Consider the following 23,523-nt stretch of genomic DNA (forward strand, 5'->3'; position numbering starts at 1 on the left):
TGACACTCTTTTCTGGCCTTTGTGGGTACCTGAAATGTGTATGGTGCACAGACTTACATGCAGGCAAAACAGCTATACTCATAAAATAATGAAATGTGGTGGATTGTTTTTGTTTTGTTTTGTTTTGTTTTCAAAAAGAATGATAACTGGAGGCAGAAAGAATGTAAAAGCTACAGGAGGGGATAGAAAGTGTGCTCTGCAATGCTGTTTTCTGTCGACAACATGGCTACCACACTCATGACATCACCGCAGCTATGGTTACCTACACAAGACCTACACAATATCAACAGCCAATCCTAGCCAAAATGAGGAAGGGGCTCTCCAGGACACCCCCCCCCTTACTAAGGAGCTATTGGCGGCTCATAGCTGCTGAGGAAGGAAGAATCATTTGGAGTTGGTTTGGTTTGGTTTTTTTAAGCCTGTAGCCACTGGTAGGTTTCCCATGCTCCAATGCATGACCTCACACCTGGGAACATTTACATGGGCAATACTGACTGGAACTAGTGGGTGGTCAAACAGAAGAAGAAAGTAAGAAGCCAGGAGGGGGACACATTGGATAACTAAGGGTAAGTTAGAGAGTAATGAAACATTACTGTATTTCATTCTGTATATGCACAAAAGTCTCAACAACAGATACCATATAAAGAATAACATCTGAAACTGGCACAATATAACTGCCACCACGTTATAATAATAAAGCCAAATCATGGGTACATACTGAGTTCTAAAGGAGGAGGTAACATAAGGGTATAAATACTGGGTTCCCTGGAAGCCACCAGCGAATAGACTACCACAGCCCATCATCCCAAGAGAGACAAGAAATAGGGTACCAGGATTAAAGAAGATGCTCTGAAAATACAAGAAAATAATGGCATAGTTACGTATATATCAAGGAAATGTATTATATGAAATCAAAGGGGCATTTTTACCTAGAATTTGCTATATTCCAGATACTAAGCCAGACTGGTAAGTAATCTGCAGATATATAAAGATCTCTGCTCTCAGAAGAGTGTGGAGACACATGCCTGTAACCAGCACACATGAAGATGAGGCAAGAGGATCATGAATTTAAGACCAGCCTGGGCTACATAGTAAGACCCTGTATCAAAACATCCTGATCATGTTCTCAAAAATACTGTATTAAAAACATTTCATCTGAGCTGGGCAGTGGTGGCACACACCTTTAATTCCAGCACTTGGGAGGCAGAAGCAAATGGATCTCTGTGAGTTTGAGGCCCATCTGGTATACCAAGTGAGATCTAGGAAAGGTACAAAGCTACACAGAGAAACCCTGTCTCAAAAAAAAATAAACAAACAAACAAACAAAACAAAACAAAACAAAAATTTTATCTGTATCTGCTGATGTTTAGATAACTTGACTTTCTATGATTTCTTTGACTCAGTGTCTATGTAAGTCAGTAGTTCAAGAAGAGTGAGTGTTGTGAGCTTCCAGCCCATAAATGTTAAAGTTGAGGGAATAGTTATGGCCACATAGGCAGAAGGAAGAATGCTGTGGGATAATGCTTTTGTACACTGGTTTAATAAAATGCTGATTGACCAGTAGCCAGGCAGAAAGTATAGGCAGGTGAGCAGATGAGGAGAATTCTGGGAAGAGGAAGGACTGAGTCAGTACTCACCAGCCAGACACAGAGGAAGTAAGATGTCAAGACAAAACTGAGAAAAGGTACCAAGCCACACAGCTAAACATAGATAAGAATTATGGGTTAATTTAAGTATAAGAACTAGTTAGTAATATGCCTGAGCTAATGGCCAAGCAGTTACAATTAATATAATCTTCTGAATGATTATTTTATAAGTGGGCAGCAGGACAGTGGGGCTTGGTGGGACCAGAGAAACCTTCAGACTACAAATGTGCTTGTTATATAATTTTACTATATTAAAGTTAAAACCAGTTGGGGATTTAGCTCAGTGGTAGAGCCCTTGCCAAGCAAGCGCAAGGCCCTGGGTTCAATCCTTGGCTCCACAAAATAATAATAATAATAATAATAAAATAATAATAATAAATTTAAAAAAATTAAAACCTTCTTTTGTGATTAGACAGAAAAGGGAAAGTGCTGTGGGATAGCTTACTGCATGCTATAAATATGTGTTGCTCTGATTGGTTGATAAGTAAAGCCGTTTTGCCTATAGCAAGGCAGCTTAGAGGCAGACAGGAAATACAAGCAGATAGACAGGAAGAAGAAAGGCAGAAGGGAGAGACATGAGCCAGCTGCATAAGGAGCAACATGTAATGGAATGTAGGAAAAGCCACAGAACATGTGACGATACATAAATTAATAGTTATGGGTTAATTTAAGATATGGGAGCTAGCTAGCAAGAGGCCTGCCATAGACTATACAGTTTATAAATAATATAAGCTTCTGTATGTTTACTTGGGTCTGAGTGGCTGCAAGACCATGGGTGAGAGAGATTTGTCTGGACCACAGAGGACTGTGCAGGACACAGGAAAACCTCCAGCTACAGAAGAAAGAAAAGAAAGTGTGACTCACCACCACTACCTGAACTGTGCCCAAGTACACTATGAAATTTAAGATTAGGCTGGGATACTGTTGGTAGATAGTGGGGAAGGTTAAGCACAAGGTCTCATTCCTGGTTCTAGCTTCAACTGTTCGAGATTCTGTGTTCAATGGGGGAGAGTGTTGTGGTGGCACTGTCTTCCCTGAGTAGGTAGTAAGGTGTGTAGCACATATGAAATGTTACATAATACATCTTGTATCTATGAGGACTCTGTGGTCCAGGCTTCTGAATTCATGAGCATTTACTCCAGCTGGTCCTGCAACTCTTACAGCTCAATAGCAAGTCAGAGGCTAATGCAGCCTCTAGCTTATTCATCATGTGTTCAGGACATTTCCAGAGTTAAACCAAGTTTATCCCCCCTCCTCTCTCTCTATGAAATGAAAACTGATTCTTCTAGTGTACAAAAATGTCCCTTGGGTACATCCAACTCCCTCCTTCCCCACTCCCTATCTACTGCAGAATAGAACAGGGGATTCAATAAAGTAGATGTGAAAATGCTGAACTAACCCCCCCCAAAACACACACACACACACACACACACACACACACACACACACACACACCTCTAACTCTCCTTCTGAATCACAAGGATGCTTATAAAAACTGCAGAGTCTCTGAGTTGAAACATGAACAACTGTTTTTTTTAAGTTCCCTTAATAACTCTGGTATAAAGTGATCTAGATTCATTCCTATTGATGTGATAAAATCTCCTGACCAAAAGTAAGATAGGGAAGGAAAAAAAAAGAGTTTATTTGGCTTACAAGTTCCAGGTAACAGTCCATCATTGAGAAGAAGTCAAGGAAGTAACTTGAGCAACTAGACATAACACATCTACAGTCAAGAGCAGACAGGGAATAAACTCATGGGTCCTTGCTCATTTACTGCCCAGCCAGCCTCTTCCACTTTCATACAACCTAGGGCCCCCTGATTAGGGAATAGTCCCACCAACAGTGGGCTGGGTCGCAATCAAGACAATTCCCCCACAGACATGGCCACTGGCCAACATGATCTAAATAACCCCATAACTAAGAGTCTCTTCTCAGGTAATTCTAAGCTGTGGTAAATTGACAGTTGAAACTGACCAGTACTGACATAAGCAAAGAATCATCTGCATGCATATAAACCAAATTGTTAATAGTGATTACCACTACAGAATGAGATTGCCTGGGATTTTTGTTTACCAAATTACTCATTTTATCATGCTTATTTATTTATATACAGATACTTCTTTTGTAATTAAAAAAACTTTCATTATGAGTGTCTTTGTTAGGGTTTCTGTGGCCGTAAAGAGACACCATGACCACAGCAACTCTTATAAAGAAAAACATTTAATGGGGTGGCTTACAGTTTCAGAGGTTTAGTTCATTATTATTATGGTAGGACATAATGGCATGAGGGCAGACATGGTGCTGGAAAAGAAGCTGAGAGTCCTACATGTTTTTTTGTTTTGGTTTTTTGAGACAATGCCTGTCCTGGATCTCATTCTGTAGACCAGGCTGGCCTCAAACTCACAGAGATCTACCTGGCTCTGCCTCCTGAGTGCTGGGATTAAAGGCATGCACCACTATGTAGTTAGAGTTTTCCTGTCTGGCCCACAGTTAGGACAAATCTCTCTTACCCGCCAGGCCTATAAACGCTCAGACCCAACCACGTAAACACACAGAAACTTATATTGCTTACAAACTGTATGGCCATGGAAGGCTTCTTGTTATCTACTTCTTCTATCTTAAATTAACCCATTTCTGTTAGTCTATACTTTGCCACATGGCTTACCAGTGTCTTTACATGTTGCTTGTCATTACGGTGGCTGGCAGCATCTCTCTACCCAGCCTTCCACTTCCTATAATTCTCCTCTCTCTTGTCCTGCCTATACTTCCTGCCTGGCCACTGGTCAAACAGCATTTTATTTATACAGAGCAATATCCATAGCACCACCACCTCCTGGTGAGTCCTACATCTTGATCAGCAGGCAACAGGAAGTGAACTGGGTCACTGGGAGTGGCTTGAGTACATATGAGACCTCAAAACCTGTCTCCACAGTGACATACTTCCTCCAACAAGGCTATACCTACTCCAACAAAGCCACACTTCCAAATAGTGCCACTTCCTATGAGTTTATGGGGGCAATTACATTCAAACTACCACAAGGTGTTAAATACCAATTCTCACCCAGAGATCATTTCTTTTTTTTATTTATTTGTTTGTTTGTTTGTTTATGTATTTTATGTTCATTGGTGTGTGGCCTGCACTTATGTCTATGTGAGGGTGTCAGACCCCCTGGAACTGGAGTTACAAACAATTGTGAGCTGCCATGTGGGTGCTACCAGTGCTCTTAACCCCTGAGCCATCTGCCCAGTCCCCATTTCACATTTTTAAAAAGTCTAATCAATAATCAAGTATCTATTCGCTTTCTTGGTAAACTGGATACTGGTCTAATCTAGATACCTATGGACAACAAGCAATTCACTTGCTTTAAGTTATTTAATATTGTCAACAACCCTAAGTTAGTCAGCTCCTCATCACTCTAATGAAATACCAGGGATAATTATAAAGGTGATAACTATTAATTAATAGTTTTGGAGGGTCCAGTTTAGTATCAGGCAGATCTACTGCTATGGGCCTCTGATGGAGGTACTATCATGGCACGGGGTATGTTGTAGAGCAAACCACTTGTCTAATGATTAAGAAGAAGAAGATAAGCCATGTCTCATAATCCCCCTGGAGGATAAGTGCCCCATTTTCTAAGGACCTAAAATGTGGCATTATGAAAGAAAATGGCCCCAAAGGAGTTGGGACTATTAGGAGGTTTGGCCTTGTTAGAGTAGGTGTGGCCTTTTTGGAAAAAGCGTATCACTATGGAGGTGGGTTGGAGGTCTCCTATGCTCAAGGTACCCCCAGTGTCACAGACCACTTCCTGTTGCCTGCCTATCAAGATGTAGGACTCTCAGCTCCAGCACTATGTCTGGCTGCATGCCACTGTCACCCCATGATGATCATGGACTAAACCTCTGAAAATGTAAGCCACCCCATTTAAATATTTCCCTTTATAAGAGCTGTCGTGGCCATGGTGTCTCTTCACAGCAATAAAAATCCCTAATTGGGTTGGGGATTTAGCTCAGTGGTAGATCACTTGCCTAGCAAGCAGAAGGCCCTGAGTTCGATCCTCAGCTTAAAAAAAAAAAAAAAAAAAAAAACCCTAACTAAGGCAGAAGTTGGTACCAGGGACTGGAGTATTGCTGTGATAGGCCTGACCATGTGTTTGTTTGGAGGAATTTGGACTTTGGTACTTTGGTTAGCAAAGCAGTGAAATCCTGTAAGCGCAGCTTAATGGGCCACACTAGCAGGAGCACAGAAGACAGTGGTTCTGAGAACAATTTGCACTGTGGGGGCCTGACTCAAGAGGTTTCAGAGGAGAAGGATTTTAGTATGTTGCCTAGAGATCATTCTTGTGATAGTTTGGTGAAGAATGTGGCTGCTTTTTGCCCTTGTCTGAAGAGTCTGCCAGGGGCTAAAGTGAATACATTTGGATTAATTCTATCAGCAGAGGAAATCTCAAAACAGCTTAGTATAGACTCTGTTGTATGGTTATTGGAAGTAACTCTGAAGGTTTATAATGAAAAGAAGAAAGATGAGCAGGGCACATTACAAAATGTAAAATTTAAGGAGAAAAGGAGCACCAGGAAGTGGAATGGACTAAGTCCTGTGTTCAAGGAGATCAACAGATTCAGAAATGGAGTCAAGGGAGCTGTGACCTCAGGGGAAGATCCCACCCTGTGAAAGGAATTAAAAAAAGGTTTAGAGCTGGGTGTGGTGGTGCAGAAGCCTCCGAAGGCAAAGGCTAGTGGATCTCTGGGTTTGAGGATAGTCTGGTCTACAGAGCAAGTTCCAGAATAGCCAAGCTTAGGCAGTGAAGGAAACTATCGAAAATAGAAAGCTGGTAAAGATGTAATTGAATTGGGGTGACTTACATTTTCAGAAGTTTTGTCCATAATCATCACATGACATGGTGGCTTGCAGCCAGACATGGTGCCATGTTTCAGCCACAGAGAGCATGCAGAATTTGGCAGCTTCAGCCACATGGCTTTAGAGGTAAGGATAGAAGGAAGAGGCTATGGAATTTGCCTCCATGACTAAGGAAAGCTGCTAAGGTCAGGCATGTGTTAGGGGTGTCCCTAGATGGTGACCTAGAGAGGCCCTTGTGTGAAGCTGTGAAGTTGAAGCCTGAATTGCCTTGGAGACCCTAAGACGTTGGAGATGCCAGAGTCCTGGGATACCTTCCAAGGAAAGCTGCTAGCAGGTTGTGGAACCAGCCCAAGAGAAAGAAATATGTTACAGTCAACAAAGCTGAAAGGAGCTGGAGACCTGAAGAGCATTTTAACGTCAGACATGGAGATGCCAAGTTTGGAGTTGCCCAGCTGGTTTTCGGTCTTGCTTTGGTCTAGTATTTCCTCACTATGCTCCCTTCCCTACATTTTGGAACAGTAATGTATATCCTGTACCATAATATGTTGGGAGTATGTGATCTGTTATTTTATTTTGATTTTTACAGGTGATTACAGTTAAGAGGTTATATGAGACTTAGAAGAGACTCTAAACCTGAGACTTTTAAATAAGTTTGAGACTATTACAGACTATGGGGACTTTTGAAATTGGACTGAGTGCATTTTTGCATTATGACATGGTTATCAGCCCTTGGGGGCCAGGGATTGGAATGTGGTGGTTTGAAAGAAAATGGCCCCCAAACAGAGTGATACTATTAGGAGATGTGGCCTTGTTAGAGTAGGTGTAGCCTTGTTGGAGGAAGTGTATCACTGTGGGGATGGGTTTGAGGTCTCCTATGCTCAGACTACTCCCAGTGTCACAGAGCATTTCCTGTTGCCTGCCTATCAAGATGTAGTACTCTCAGCTCCAGCACCATGCGTGACTGCATGCCACCATGTCACATGATGATAATGGACTAAACCAGTGAAAATGTAAGCCGCCCCAATTAAATGTTGTTCCTGTAAGAGTTGCTGTGGTCATGGTGTCTCTTCACAGCAATAGAAACCCTAACTAAGATAGTCCCCATCTCCTAATGGTCACTTCCTAGCAATGCCACTCTGGGCACTAGGCCCTTAATCCAAGGGCCATGTTCATATAAACTATATCAGACTCTACTAACTAGGTGTGTTATTCTCTTATATCACTAAAATATAAGTCCCAGTGAGGGATCGTCATCTTTTCCATCTACTGCTCTAGCTCAGACATCCAAAACAGTGCTGACTGCAACATGGATTATAAAATGAGAGACCTGAATCCCAGAAAGTTAAGGAAACTGGTCAAGGTCACACCTCCACTTAACAGCAGAGTTGCATTGTGAACATAGACAGTCTATCTGCAGAATTCACTTTCTTTTTTTGTTTTTTGTTTTTTTGTTTTTTCGAGACAGGGTTTCTCTGTGTAGCTTCGTGCCTTTTCCTGGATCTCACTCTGTAGACCAGGCTGGCCTGGAACTCACAGAGATCCGCCTGGCTCTGCCTCCCAAGAATTCACTTTCTAAATGAATGTTTTCAATTGCTGTGCCATCACATGAAAGAAAAGATAGCCAACATTCTCCAGACACCTTCTTAATAAACAAAGAAAGTAGACAAGAGGGAAATCTTATAGTTAAAGCTGTTCTATTTAGCTTACTCCTGTTTTCTCTGTTTTTGTTCAAGGGCAAGGTTAGTGTCTACCTGTCCTCACCAGAAGGGCGCTGTAGAGGGACTAGACATCAGTCTCCATTCTGGACACTCTCTAGCTCCCAATGGTGAACGTGCATCCTCTTCCTGCACAGGCTAGTCATCTGGTTCTCCCCAGTTCCCCTTCTAGACGACAGGTGTCCAGTTGCCCCGTCACTCACCAAAACTCAGCCACCCCCATAGCTCTCCTCAAACCTCAAACCTCAGCCAGTTCAGCCTAACCCCAAGGGGAAAGATGAGACAGTGTGCTTCCTCCCGGCTTCTCCTGGTAGTTTTTAAAGCAACATTACCAAGGGAAAGCCCCTTAGCTTCTGGCAGCCAGACCACAGTGAAAGTGTAAGGATTGTGTGTTCATTCTAAAAGATTGTAGAAAGGGCACCGTTTGGCTCTAAGCTCTCACTGTAACATTTGAAGATGGTCCTCACACACTGTGTGCTGACCGTCTCCAAATACAGTCCTGTTTCGCCCTTTACCATCATCTGTCCAAGATCAGCTGCCCTAACTCACAGTGGAGCATAGCTAGTTCTCTGTGGGAGGTTCTGACTCTGAGGAAGATCAATATATGATTGTATCGTGGATTGTAGTGGCCCTGAACAGAGATATACAAATAATCAGAGAGGCTTTGTGGAGGATACCAGGGACTTGTGACTACTGGAACACAGTCTAGGGGAAAATGGGATCTGTTATCTCTGAAGCTCCAGGTGGTTGAGAGAAAAGAATGTGAGATTTATGAACAAGAGTTTGTAGAGTGAGCTGCTGTAACTTAGAAGGAAAAATAAAAGCTCATGAGTGACCTCTGACCTGTGAGAGGTTGAAAGGTCAGCAGTCAGCCACCACCCTCTTCCTAGATCTGAGATTATTGATGCCTTGTGTGATTGCTTAGGAACCAAGACAAACAGGGAAATTCAGGAGGAAATCCAACTGTTAGTCAAGTGTTTTCTGTCTGGCCCGGATTTGCCCCTCATAATGACTGAGGAGTGGCCACATTATCCTGAGATGTTTGCTAGAAATTGCTGCTTCCTGAGACTGCCCTGATAGTTGAGGGGCTTTCCCCTCAGTGAGGTCAGAAGGTCATACAAGGAGCCCACTAGTCTGGCTTCCAGGCAGGCACACGAGGGACTTCCCAGTCTGGAATATGGGAAGGAGAAGATCTCTGAGGTCCCTCCCTCACACTCCAGGCTGGAATCCCATCCACTAGTCCTCACCAAAGGGAGCCACAGTGACCTCAAAACCACCTCCAGTGACCAGCAGCCTCAGTCAGGCCCGTACTTGAAATCTCTACCTTATGTAGCACTAGAATCTGGGCATCTCTTTCTTCTGCCCATTAGCTATGCACAAAATAAGTTCAGCTCGACTCCCAGCCCACAGGATGGTCCTTTGCAGTCTTGAAGATGCTCACTGCACCTCATTCCACTGGCTTCTCTTTTTTAGTCTCAGTGGACCCACTATCTAGTCTCCTGCTTTCTAGCCTGGGGTTAGCCTCCCTGGCATCCTTGTGGATCCCTCCTCAACCTCTGCCTCCCCATGCCTTCCAGAACAGTCACCCCTCAAATATGTCTGTGGATGGATTGTGGTGAGACAGCTAATGTCTGCTCCATGTCTAACCACATCTTCTACCTCCTCCCAGCGTCTTAGGGTCTCCCCCATCCTCTCCTCTTCGTTTCATCCCTCATTTCTTATCTCTTACCTCCCCTCCAATCTAGCTCACTTATCTCCTGTGTACACTTCCCATCTCCAACACAGACCTGCCCTTCAGTCTTGCACCCCCTGGTGGTTGCCCCACCACACCCACTTTGAAGCCAACCTTCTTAAAACGACTTATCATTGACGTTCCTCTTCCATTTTCCACACTACTCCCATGCGCCGTGGTCCCCTTCACCACTCCACTGAACACAGTAGTCTGCAAAGCTCACCAGGGTTTTTCAAACAGTGTCTCAATGGACACTCTGGATCTCTGTTTTACTTGACAGCCTCCAGTGGCACTCCTGATCCCAGCCTGTCACATAGGTTCTGTAGCAACTGCCCTGTAGGTCTCTACTTCTGTGGCTCCCCTGATCACTGTCCTTACTGAACTCTGCTAGGCCTCTTTCTGATCTTATGTTTGTACTGGGATTTTGCTCTCAGCTTTGCTCCCTGCCTGCTATATAAATACTTTCCTTAGGACCCTCATTCAGCCCTGTGATTTCAACTATTCACACAACCCCCAGTTGAATGCTTCTCCCTCCTGAACCACATGCACAGCTCTCTGCTTCATAGACAACTCCATTCAAATGCCACACAGAACCCCAAGCTCAACTGTCTAATGTAGTAAGTTTAGCTCTTTCCTTATCCCTTACCTTGAAGAGTCCCCCTCTTACAGAGCTCCGTCGCCTCCTCTTCTGCCTCTGCCCTGTTATCAAATCCTGGTCATTTTCATCAGAACCTGCAGTGTGTCAGGACTTTATATGCATTATCTCATTTAACATTCATAACAGGACCTATGAAGAGGTGTCATCATCCCTCTGCCTTGCAGGTGAAGACTGAAATCTGTGTCAAATTGATTATCTATGGTCATACATGTAGTAAGTGATGGAACCGAACTCCTGATGTCAAAACTCTCTCTAGTCCCCCATGATCTGCCTTCCTTGTGATGTATTGATATTACTTCCTGAACATCTTTTCCTCAATTCCCTTTTCCCTTCCACATCTCCATTATCATACACAAGCTCCTTATCATCTTCCATTTGTGCAGAACTTGTGTGTGCCCAGTGTGCTCTTCCAGCTATGCCTCTATCATCTCCTCTGCTGTAAGAATGAACTTCCTGAAACACAAGTCAGCTCCCTGCCCATGTTCCTCTGTCTTCTTTGGGGTTACTATTGCTGTGATGAAACACTGATGACCAAACAACTTAGGGGAGAAAAGGTTTATTTGGCTTATGCTTCTACATCACTCACTGTTCATCGTCAAAGGGAGTCGGGACAGGAATTCAAACAGGGCAAGAACCAGGAGGCAGGAGCTGATGCAGGAGACATGGGGTAACACTGCTTCCTGGCTTGCTCTTTAAGGTTTGCTCAGCTTGCTTTTTTAGGACCTAGGACTACCAGCCCAGGGGTGGTCCCACCCACAGTGGGCTGGGCCTTCACACATCAATCACTAATTAGGAAAATGCCTAACAGGCTTGCCTACAGCCAGATCTTATAAAGGCAGTGTCTCAATTGAGTCTGCCTCCTCATTTCCCAGTGACTCTAGACTGTGTCAGCTTGACACAAAACCAGCCAGCACAGGCTCAGTGGGTCTCCACTCTCCAGAAGAATGTTTGGCTCTTTGTAAATTCACTTTAAGGTGTGAGCCTGGATTCCACCCAGCCTCATCTTCCGCAAACTCATCTCTTTTTACTCCCCTCTCCCAAGATTAAGCTTTATGCATTTTTCTGTAAATCCAGGAGGATTTTGCCCCATTCTACATGTGTAGGCTGTCCCTCTACCTAAGACCGCTCTCCTCCCCTGTCCATACCCACACAGTCTGTCTGGGAACCTTTGCTCTTCCTGTAAGCCCCAACTCTGAGTCCCTGTTCTTTGGGGGCCTTACTGCTTCCCCCACTTAAAAAAGTATTGCCTGCCTTCCTTAAGTTTTCCCACATGTTGACACAAACCTGTGTTATTGTCCTTGCCATGGTGGGTTGCAACTACTTTTCCATTTTTTAGTGCCCCCTTCTAGCTGTAAGACCTTTGCATTCCATTGCTCATAGCAGATACTAAGACTAGTTTGTGGAATTGAAGTGTTTAAATTGTGTTACAGTTACTTATTTGGGAGGAGACTGTGCTGTGGCACACATGTCAAGGTCAGAAGATAATAGGTAGAAATCAGCTCTTTGGGAATCCTGTGGAAGAAGAGGAGGAAGGATTGTAGAAACCAGAGGTGTCAAGGACACTACAAGAAAACAGCCCACAGAATCAACCAAAAAGGACTCATAGTGGTTCACAGATACTGAACTGACAATCAGAGAGCCTGTATGGGTCTGACCTAGGTCCTCTGCATATATGTTATGGTTGTGTGGCTTGGTATCCTTGTGGTACAGATAACAGTGGGAGTAGAGGCTGTCTCTGACTCTTTTACCTGTTTTGGGGACCCTTTTCCTCCTACTGGGTTGTCTTGCCCAGCCTTGCTATGAGGGGATGTGCCTAGTCTTATTGCAACTTGATATGCTGTGTTTGGTTAATATCTCTGGGAGGCCTGACCTTTTCTGAAGGGAAATGGAGGAGGAGTGGATCTTGGGATAGGACTAGAGGGAGAGGAAACTATGGTCAGAATGTAATACATGAGAAAAGAATTTTTAAAAAATTACTTGACTACAAGGAGGGAGGGAAGGAGAGAGAGAGAAAGAAGAAAAGAAGAAGAAGAAGAAGAAGAAGAAGAAGAAGAAGAAGAAGAAGAAGAAGAAGAAGAAGAAGAAGAACTCAACTCCTTCCACTGAGTGGATTCGGGGAATTAAACTCAGGTTATCAGTCTTGGTAGGGAGCCCCTTTACCCACTGAGCCACTTCACAAGCCCTGAAGTGAATTTTTCTATCACACTTTATGTATAGTTCTCCAGGCATAGAGGATACCCTGCCCATTATAGTACTCTAATTAAATTAGAACAAAATTTTAATAAATGCCATACAGTGTTATTATGGATAGGAACAGTGTATAGTAGTTTGAAAGAAAATGGCCCCCAAAGGGACACTAATGGAGGTGTGGCCTTGTTGGAGTAGTTGTGGTCTTGTTAGAGGAAGTGTGTCATTGTGGAGGCAGGCTTTGAAGTCTCATATGTGCTCAAACAACATCCAGTGTGTCAGTCCACTTCCTGTTGCCTGCATATCAACATGCAACAGCTACCTCTCCAGCACCATGTCTGCCTGCACACTGCCATGTCCCGCCATGATGATAATGGACTGAACCTCTAAACTGTAAGCGAGCTACTACAATGAAATGTTTTCATTGTAGGAGTTGCCATGGTCTTGGTGTCTCTTCACAGCAACAGAAACCCTAACTAAGACAAACAGTATATCATGTGATTCCCTTAGGAGAAAAGAATTCACACTATCCTAAAAGATAGGTCAGGGAGGGCTCCTGAAGGGAGATAGTGTTGGAGACAGGGCCTACAGTTTGAATAGGAGCTGGCCTAGACATACAGAAACCTAGGCAGAGAGACCCATCACTTGAAGCGAAGCTATGTGCAATGGTCCACAATGATGTGGAAGCTGCAATATGTACCCAGAATCTCTGGATGCCCGAGTGTCTACTGAGCAATTAGCCTAAGGCCAAAGTGAACACACCTGTGGGCATCAACCTGACTCCCACAGGCAGAGGAAGCCACTTACGAGGGTTTTTTGTTGTTATTTTGGTTGGTTGGTTGGTTGGTTGGTTGGTTGGTTGGTTGGCTTGTCTGAGATAGGCTCTCTCTGTGTAACCCTGGATGTCCTAGAACTCTGTAGACCAGGCTGTTCTTGAATTCAGAGATCCTCCTGTCTCTGCCTCCCAAGTGCTAGGATTAAAGGTGTGGCCCCCACCACCTGGCAAGAGGAACTTTTTTAAAGATTTATTTATTTATTATGTACACAGAAGAGGGTGCCAGATCTCATTACAGATGGTTGTGAGCCACCATGTGGTTGCTGGGAATTGGACTCAGGACCTCTGGAAGAGCAGACGGTGCTCTTCACCTCTGAGCCATCTCTCCAGCCCTGGCAAGAGGAACTTTAAAATGGTTTATTTTTTGAGAACTACATGAACATACCTATATCACTTTCACCCGTCCCTTGCCCCTCTGGCTCCTCCTCCTCCCCACCAAATCCATGAACCTTTTCCTTTCATTACTGTTGTTACCTGTGACTAAGTGGCCTGTGGGGAATGGTTGGGGGAGGGGAGCTGACATAGAGGAGCTGAGAGCCATCATTGGAGGGTCCCAAGCAGCCACAGCAATGCAGCCATTCCAGAGAGAGATGGCTTTGCTCTGAATCCCCAGCCCCCAATGCACAACGTTGTTTGTGCAGGAACCATGTTCCTCAAAGTGCTCTCTGCCTCAGGTGGGAGACAGAGGGACCCATCAAGGTGAAGTCTATGGTCAAATAAGTTTAAAAACTGCTGGGTTAGGGTTGGGGATTTAGCTCAGTGGTAGAGCACTTGCCTAGCAAGTGCAAGGCCCTGGGTTCGGTCCTCAGCTCAAAAAAAAAAAAAAAAAAAAAAAAAACTGCTAGGTTAAACCTTCTTCATCACGCATAACTTTACAAAGCCTTTCATATGCACTGCGTCTGGTATGTGTATTATAAAAAGTTACCCAAACCTATTTTACTAGGGAAATTTACCTGAGAGCATTTCAAGGGCATACAGTTTAATTGAATGTGTAAAATTTTTTAAAGACCTAGAGTTTCATGATTCTGCCAGTTCTAGTTTCTGGAAGAAAGAAAAGAAATAATTTTCCATGGGGTGATGACTGATAGTTTCGCTGGGCGCTAGGCCAAGGGAACCTGCATGAGGTTTTCATAGTGAAAACAGAGCAGACTCCCTTGGGAATATGAGGCAGAGCTTTTAGTCACTGGATTCAGAGGCAGACTAAGCAAGCTCACCTGTTCCTTCCAGCTCCCTCGTGTTTATTCAGGCCTGAAAGGGGTCAGACCAGGTGTTTGAAAGAATGACGGGCCCCAATCTCTAGAAGAGAGATGGGTCTGCAGTCTCTGGAACGTTCTGCAACAGCACCCCTCTCTGTGCCTCTGGTCAGCCTATGAGGGGAAGAGCCTCAGACGGCCCTGTCCCAGAGAGGCTTGGTCCCAGTAATGCCCAACTCTGTTGGCCTTGGTCTCCTTAACCTATCTCACAGACACAGGTCACCATACACAGCCCCAGGGAGAAATCAGACATCCACCCATCATTCTGTGCCTGCAAGAGAGCCCTAGCCCTGGAATAGCATGACTTCCTTGACAGGTCAAAGAGCACCTCCGGGATGCACCCCAAAGTGGAGAAGTCTGGGAGTCCCCATTTGTCTTGAGAGGGCCTCTTTTTCCAAGGCAGGATTTTTCTGTGGGAGGAAAGTCAGATGTTCCTCTGCTGCTGCCAGGGCTGCAGGGTGAATAGATCAAAGGGACAAATGGGGACAGATAAGCATGAGCCTCTCGGGTCAGGGTGACTTCTGGCAAGGCAAGAATAAAGGGTGTCAGGACACAGGCCGCTCAAGGACTGAGAGAAAGCCCCTAGTAAGGGGCTCTGAGTGGGGCGCAGACGGGAGGAGACTAGGCCGTCCTTCTGAGGTTGCTCCTGAGCAATGGCCACCTGCTGGTCTGCCTGTGTAAGTACAGAAAGGACCCTAAGACTGAGTCTCCAAATTTCCTGCTAGGAACTATGAAGGACCCCTGTCTCCTGCCCGCCCCTCACCAGGTCTCAAAGAAATGTCTGAGGGAAATGCCCAGATGTCAAATCCAACCTCAAGCATTAGGTAACCTATGCCCACTTCTAGTGGCCTCAGCAGGAACTGTGAGCCAGAGAGAAAAAAGACTCAGGCAAGACGCAATGTTTGTCAGAGACAACGGAAGAAAACTCTGTTTCTGGTTTCCTGTTTAGTGTTTTCTGCACCATGTGATTGTTATTCCAACTCAGAAAGAAGTCAGGCTCCGCTGCCTGTTGCGTTTTATCTTTTATAAATCTGGGTTGCTTTTGACACAAAACTGACGTACAGCCAGATTAGAGCCACTCAGGACTTCTCTGGAAGCAGTGTATGTGTGCATGGTAAGGTGGTGTGAAGACAGAGTGGGATCCAAAGCTTGGTGTGCTGCGGAGCTGCTGGTACCCCTCAGAGGTCAACTATTTTGTTTTCATTGTCCTCGGAATTTTTAAGTATCTAGTTGATAATTAACATTTGAATTTATGTGTCAGTAAATGCCTGTGTTTGACTGTACATGAATAAATTGAGAGCCGTGCCTTTCACCTGATCTGTTTAGATTTCCATGTTGAACTTTTGGTCTTGATCTTAACTAGGTTGTAACAGTTGAACAGGTTAGGAGGTAAATTCACAACAGCAAAATCCCACCAATTCTTTCATGTATCTGCTCTTTTCCTAAAACATTGAATGATAGCATTGGCTCATCACAGGTTTTCATAAATTTGGATGGATAGAAGAATACTGACTGGGTAGTAGATGGATGGATTGATGGATGGGTGGGTGGTTGCTAATTCATACTGGGTTAGTTTGACAGAAGCCATACAGGAGAGGCTAAGGGACATTGAAGGCTCCCAACACCATTGAAGGCTCCCAGGTCATGAAGGAGAGAAAGAGCAGATACAGGAAGGCAGAAGTGAAGGGAGGAGCTTTAGTCGGAGGCTGGAAGGGGACAGTGTATAAACTGTCTGACTGGGGCTGTTCCTGAACCAGGGAACACCCTTGGGATTGTATGTCCAAAGCAGGTTTGAGAAGATTCAGCAGAAGTGCTAGGAACTTTCAGGTTATTAGGTCCATGTGGCTTTCTATGCAATTCCAAACTGGAATTAGATTAACCTGGATTGTTGGGGATTTGTTCTATATTCCATGGGACTCAGGGGAATATCTTGTGTAAAATTAAATGAACCGTGAAACAGAAATACACTGAACAAAGGTATTTATAATTTTTGCCTTATTCTTACCTTAGCAAATGGGTGGCAGTATCGCTTCAAGGTCAAGTGTGTGAGTATATATTAGTATGTGATGGAAAGATACACACATCACTTGCTTTGTTGTCTAAGCTTTTTAGAATTTGAGCCCCAGGCTATCTGTAAAACAACACTGAAAGTCTTATGTAAAATGTCAAGACATTTTGTTCTCTACTCCCAGTTCAAATACTTACAATTCATAACTGGAACAAAAAAAAAATCACAGTAAATTTTGTCTTGACAGACATGACATTATATTTATGAGTGGGCAGTTTTATTTATTATTTCTGTTCATAGTGCAATTGTCCTTCAGTATCCAAGGGAGATTTGTTGTGGAACTCTTTATGGATACCAAAACTGTGGATGGTCAAGTCCCTTTAATATAATCTACATACATTGTCCTATATAATTATTATTTGTACCTTACTTATGATACTTTATACATTATAAATGCTGCATGTAAAATGCTTCTCACTCTTTAGGAACTAATGATGAGAAAAGAGTCTCTCTATATGTATTGGATCTTCTTAAACATTTTCAGGATGGGATCGATTGAATCCATGAATGCAGAATCTACAGATGTGAAGGGCTAACCTATTATCAGGCACCAATGTGTTGGTTACTGTACAGTGCTACTTCTTAAAGAATAGTAAACCCCTGGATGGTGGTGGTTCACACCTTTAATCCCAGCACTCAGGAGGCAGAGCCAGGCGGATCTCCTTGAGTTCGAGGCCAGCCTGGGCTACAGAGGGAGTTCCAGGACAGGCACCAAAGCTACACAGAGAAACCCTGTCCTGAAAAACAAAACAAAACAAAAACAGAATAGTAAACCATGGACTGCATTATTGAGAGAGATTATGGAACTACTTTCTAAGACCTAGAAAAATATGGCAATCTGTATTTAATTATACACAGAGATAGCAACATGGAATGTTGATCATCATACCTAATAATTCAGGGGAACTCAAGGAGAAACTCGTAACCCTCTCTACTGTCCCATTGAGCTACACATGGACAAACCACTGAGTCTTCTGAGGATCACGCCAAAACCCAGGGCCAGAGTTGTACACTTTCCTTCATCCAGCCCAGTCCCTTACACCTCACTCTTCTCCCCTTTCCTGAACTCCTCTGGAGCTAGACCTGTGATTTAAAAAGTCTCCTATATCCCATTCCTCTGACTGCTCCCTGGCCTGGCCTGGTTGAAATTTAACTTCCCTTACAGCCTTCTGTGTTGTCTCTTACACATGGGATTCTATTACAACTCCATTTTCAACCAGTTGTGACTAGTCCTCCCTCAAAAACTCGTATAGAAGGAAAAGAAGCCTGAGTGATGGGTAAGAAGGACTGAGAGCCCTAACCACCTCATCAGTACTTATCAGTACTTACTCTGTGAGTGTAAATAAGAATTGTGACCAGAGGGCCAGATGGTGGTGGCGGTGGTGGTGGTGGTGGTGGCGGCGGCGGCGGCGGCGGCGGGGTGGCAGAGGAGGCAGGGCAGCGCACGCCTTTAATCCCAGCACTAAGGAGGCAGAGGCAGGTGGATCTCTGTGAGTTCGAGGCCAGCCTGGTCTGCAAAGCGAGTTCTAGGATGGCCAGGGCTGTTAAACAGAGAAACCCTGTCCTGAAAAACAAAAAAACAAAACAAAACAAAACAAAAAAAACAAGGCCAGAATGACACTTGTACTTAGTACTTTGCACTCTAAAACTCACAGGCCGGCAGTAGCTCATAGTGCCACATTTACTAAATACAAATTTCAGTTAGTATAATTGGAATTTGCTGAGAGACTACACCTCAAGTTTTTAGACCACACACATGAAGATGACCATGTATGGTAATAAGCAGCCAGCTAGCCTAGTCATGGCAATTATTTCACAATATACACAAATTTCAAATCATAAATGTTCTATGTTTTAATACAGAGAAGTTTTATTTATCAGTTATTCCTCCATAACACTGAAGAAGAAAATCACCTTCATTATTTAATCCTTACAAGAGCCCACAGAAGTTGACAAGGGAGATAGCATTGTGCCTATTGAACAAACAGGAAGCTACAGCAGGCCTGAAGATGAAGTTACACGTACAGCTAGCTCACTCAGTTGTATGTGGAGATACAAGCCAGGCCCACTAGATGCCTGACTCTGGCCTGGCACTCTTTAGCACCAGGATGTAGCAGTGGCCATGCCCTCCTCAGGACTCTGTAACATGAACCCATCTCCTTAGTGCCCCCACTAGCAGTTCGAAGACTGGAAACACGTGGCAGATACACAGGTTTCCGCAATCACTGGCATCTATATCCAACAGAGTAAGGCATGCTCAAAAACAGGAGGTCAAAATGTGTTTTCTGGGCCATATCAATGCTACTCACTCCTTTATAGGCAGGGACTTCATCAGAAAGTTGCCACCAAATAGGTCTCACACACCCTTTCTAGAAGATAATAAATCTTTCCACAACTGGTCCCAAGTAGGCCTCATGCTTGTGGTCCACATCACATTGGCAAGAACAGGCTCCTTCTGCCTCTCACACACCCAGCACGGATCAATCAGGACTTTTTTCTGAATGAACATGACCTGTTCCTGAAATCACAAATTAACTCATGGGATGTTAACTATTGTTTATCATGTACTAATAAACTAAATAATTCATGCCATGACTTCTTAAAGGAAGCCTAGGAGACACAGCTACCAAAACAGGTTTAATAGATTAAACCTACATGCAAAGCTCTAAGCTAAGGACTCTTTCTACAAACACCTAACAACTTCTCTCTCAGCTTCCCAGAAGGCAACACATATTAAAAAGAAAAGGGATTATAAAACACTGATAAATCCAATATTATTTTTATCAAGACCATGAAGCCTAATAGGCATAGATTCCAGTAAGTCAAGTCAAGCAGCCTTCTGGCCTTTGCCTTATCCACCAAGGCTGTGTTTTCTTCATTTTCTAGGCTTCTGGAATCACACTGTCTAGGGTGCTTATTGAAAATACAGATTCCTGAGCATCATCCTACTGTCCCTGAGCGAGGCCATCTGTGAGATGGACCCTGTGCTCCATACTTTCATGGGGCTTACTGTTCTTCTATTCCTGGAAGTTGGGGAACATCTTCACCAGGATAGCAGTGGCTTCATGGGGTGGCCTTTTTCAGCCTTGTTTGTGACTTGCTGGAAAATAACACATGAATGTAGAGGAGTGGAATGAATGACTCCTAGCCTCGGGGTCTGGAAAGGGTGGGAGCAGGCTTCAGAAGCTTCCAGACTCAGAGTGATTCTGCTCACTGCTGCATTTGGAGTGAGCTTTCTGCTAGGATCTTGGACAGCCACAGGCTGCAGAGAAGGCAGGACCTATCTCAGCCTTGCTGATACTCCCACAGTGTGCATGGTGGTTTGTGGGGAGTCCATAGTCCACATTAGATACAGTGAGGTTGACTTGGTAGACTTGTGAAGCCCTTGGCCCCTACATGCTCCCATTCACATACGTAATGGAGCAGGCAAAGGTCTAGTTCTAGGAGTTGCTGATCCAACCAGGTGAAAAAAATAAATGAATAAATAAGAGGAAGGCCCCACATCACCCTTACCTCTTGTCCTGAGCCTCTTCTGTATCCAGTTCAGGGAGGTTCTGCTCCAGGAGGTAATCATACATTCTTTCCTGCCTCTTTCCCCACCCTACAGGTTTGGAATAAATTGCCTCATCCAATTTGAAGACTTTGCCAATGCCAATGCCTTCCGTCTGCTCAACAAATACCGCAACAAGTACTGCATGTTCAACGATGATATCCAAGGTACATTTTCACCCACCTAACAGAGTCACTGGGTAATAACACTTTTTCACAAGGCTCACTCAAGTGCCAAAAGCAGAGGGGGGAAATGTCACCTCATAACTCGTTTGCTGCCAGAAGCTGTTAAAGAAACAATATTAGACTTGGAGCAGCTTCCACTTGGCTGATTCTTAGCTCTGTGACCTTGAACATATCTCTCCACTTGGCTAAGCTTTGGTGTGCTTAAGCACCAAATGGAAGTCATTACTACTTCAGAGGTAGGTAAGAACTGGATGATTTCATATTTCTAAGAAATTCTGTACCCTACTGTCAATGATTAGCTACCTGAACTTGGAAAGTCACTTCTCTGACTAATTTTAGCATCTGTTCTGAGATGACAGTAACTGCATCAGGAAAGCATTGTAAAGACCTCAAGAGCCAGGACTGGGAGGCTAGAAGCCTCAGTGAGTAAAAAAACACTTGCTACCAAGCATGAAGACCTGAGTTTGGATTCCACTTTCACATAAAAAGCCTACTGCACATGCCTATAACCCCAATGTGGCTGATACAGGAGAATCACTGGAGTTTGCTGACCTCCAGACTAGCTCCCATTTCAATGAGAGGCCCTATCTCAATAAAATAAGGTACAAGTGATACCCAATGTCTTCCTCTGCTTCTAGGCACACTGACACCATATGTGTACACCACACACATGTGTACATATAACACACATACATGTACATGCACACACACATACACAGAGAGACATACACAGAGCGAGAGCTTATACACAGAAAATAGTACTCCATGACTTATCAGATCAAAACATCAATGTTCATTAAAAAAAAAAAAAATGGCTTTCCATGGCCATAATATCTTGCCCATAGTCTTTCCAAACACAAGGTGCATCCCTGTCAGAGCATCATGACAAGTCCTTCCCTAAGCTGGGCTGAAAGTTATAAGCTTGAAGGACATGGGCAACCAAAGAACACAGAGCATTGCAAAGGTTAATGTAAAGCATCTTTTAACTCCATGTCACTTGGCCACCTGTTCTAAAGCCTTAAGAACCCCAGAGGAGGTTGCTTCTTGCTTTGGAGGTGCCCTGTCTGAAGCTGGAACAGAGTGGAGACTTCTCAGCAATGCTGTTGGCTGACCCAGGAGTTCTCACTTGAGAATGGTTCCTAGATTTTTGTAAGACTCAAGGGAAACCTTGATGGCTCCACATATCTTGTTACTTAACAGATGAAGTTTGATGAGCCAAGCCTGTTAAACCAACAGTCCATGTCAGATGAAAAGAACGAGCTGGTATGGAACAGTCTCATTCTTGAATAAAAGTTAACTGACATTCTACAGATGATTCCTCACCTCCCCCACTCCCCGAAATGAGAACAACTCTTCATCAAGATGGTTAGGAATACACAAGAGAGAACATAAACCCAGTTTAAAGTTTATCGCTGAATATTTGTGACATACTAGGCACTGTTCTAGGAAATGTACACCTTTAGGCCTATGAGATACTAATATTTGTGTCTTCTGAATGAAGAAACTGAATCACAAAGAGAATAAGTAATTTGCCTACCCAGTAAGTGCCCAGTTGAAAGTTTAGTTCAGATATCTGGACTCTAAATTCCACATTCATAACCACTTACTATACTGTTCCAGGTCTAAAACCGCAAAGCCAAGTGTCTTTTTTTTTTTTTTTGTCCACATTAGAGGGTAACAAGAATATGATAAATGATTTTTTTTATTTGTTGTGAGTTTCCAAGGGATAATATAATGCAGTTCTAGCACACTATTAGAGAATTGAGTTCAGACATTATTTCAGGGCCTGAGGACTAGATGCCCAGAGAAGGGGAGATTCAGAAAGAAAGCTCAATTTCTCAAACTGTCCCTCCAGCCCCCTGGTGCCTGAGCCTGCAACAAGCACTGGTAGGCTGTGCCAGCCACATCCCAACAAACCAGCTACTCTCCGGCTTCAGCAGTACAGTCCAAGAGGACTGGCTGGAGGCAGAAGAATATTCTCTCACTGCCTACTAGTCAACTTGCAGCCAACCTAACTGGCAAATGTGCACCTCTGGCCTAGGAGGAAGCACCTGCTGACTGGCTCCCCTGTTATGCCACTCACACGTGAGTCAGCAACAGGTCAGCCATATTCAGAGTTCCCAGGGCCGCCAAGTGGAAAACAAGTCCATATGGTCAGCACATCTGGTATACAGATTCCAGACGCACCATTAGACAGATAGACTTGTAAACCTCAACATGTTATTATATCCTCATAAACATGCACAGGAACACAGCAGGACCCTGCTGTCCATCCACCTCCATCTCCCCCACACTGATGCCAGAATGTTCCTCTAACATGGAAACAATGACTCACTATGCTAGCCATCCCTTTGTGAGAAACTCTACACTCACTTGCTGAAATGCATGGGTTGGGGAGCAAGGACCTCCTCCCTGTTCTCTAATTGTCCCTTCAGTTTGGTTGGTTGGTTTTTGAGATAAAGCCTCATGCAGCCAAGACTAGCCTCGAACTCCTATTCCTCTTGCCTCTACTTCCCAAGTACTGGAGGTACAGGAGTATGCCACTATGTCAAGCTTTTCCCATCCCCTTCACCTGAGGAATTCCTTTATCCTTCAGGACTCAGCTCAATGGGTGACCTGCCCAGAAATGGTCTTATTTGGGTACCCGCCAAGGTGCTGTCCTCCAGCTATTCTTACCTTGGTCAGTTCTACATCATTATAACAAATACTTGGGAAACACGGCCTAAAGAAGGCAAGATTTATTGCTGCTTGCTTTTGGAGATGTTTCAGTCTGTGATCCATTGTTTCTGGGCCTGTGATGAGGCTGAGCATCGTGGCAGGAGTTGGGGCAGAACTAGTT

The 23,523-nt window shown here is 44.1% G+C and overlaps 1 protein-coding gene across 2 annotated transcripts in view; it reads left to right on the forward strand.

Moving 5' to 3' along the window:
* Me3 (malic enzyme 3) overlaps positions 1-23,523 on the forward strand; it is a 211,061-nt gene that overhangs the window by 171,118 nt on the left and 16,420 nt on the right. For both annotated transcript variants that reach the window (XM_036194599.1, XM_036194591.1), the window contains exon 8: positions 20,557-20,666. In XM_036194599.1, coding sequence (XP_036050492.1) covers positions 20,557-20,666 — 110 coding nt within the window. The remainder of the gene's footprint in view (positions 1-20,556; positions 20,667-23,523) is intronic.

The sequence above is a fragment of the Onychomys torridus genome, chromosome 1 (genome assembly GCF_903995425.1).
Source record: "Onychomys torridus chromosome 1, mOncTor1.1, whole genome shotgun sequence".
Taxonomy (NCBI): Eukaryota; Metazoa; Chordata; class Mammalia; order Rodentia; family Cricetidae; genus Onychomys; species Onychomys torridus.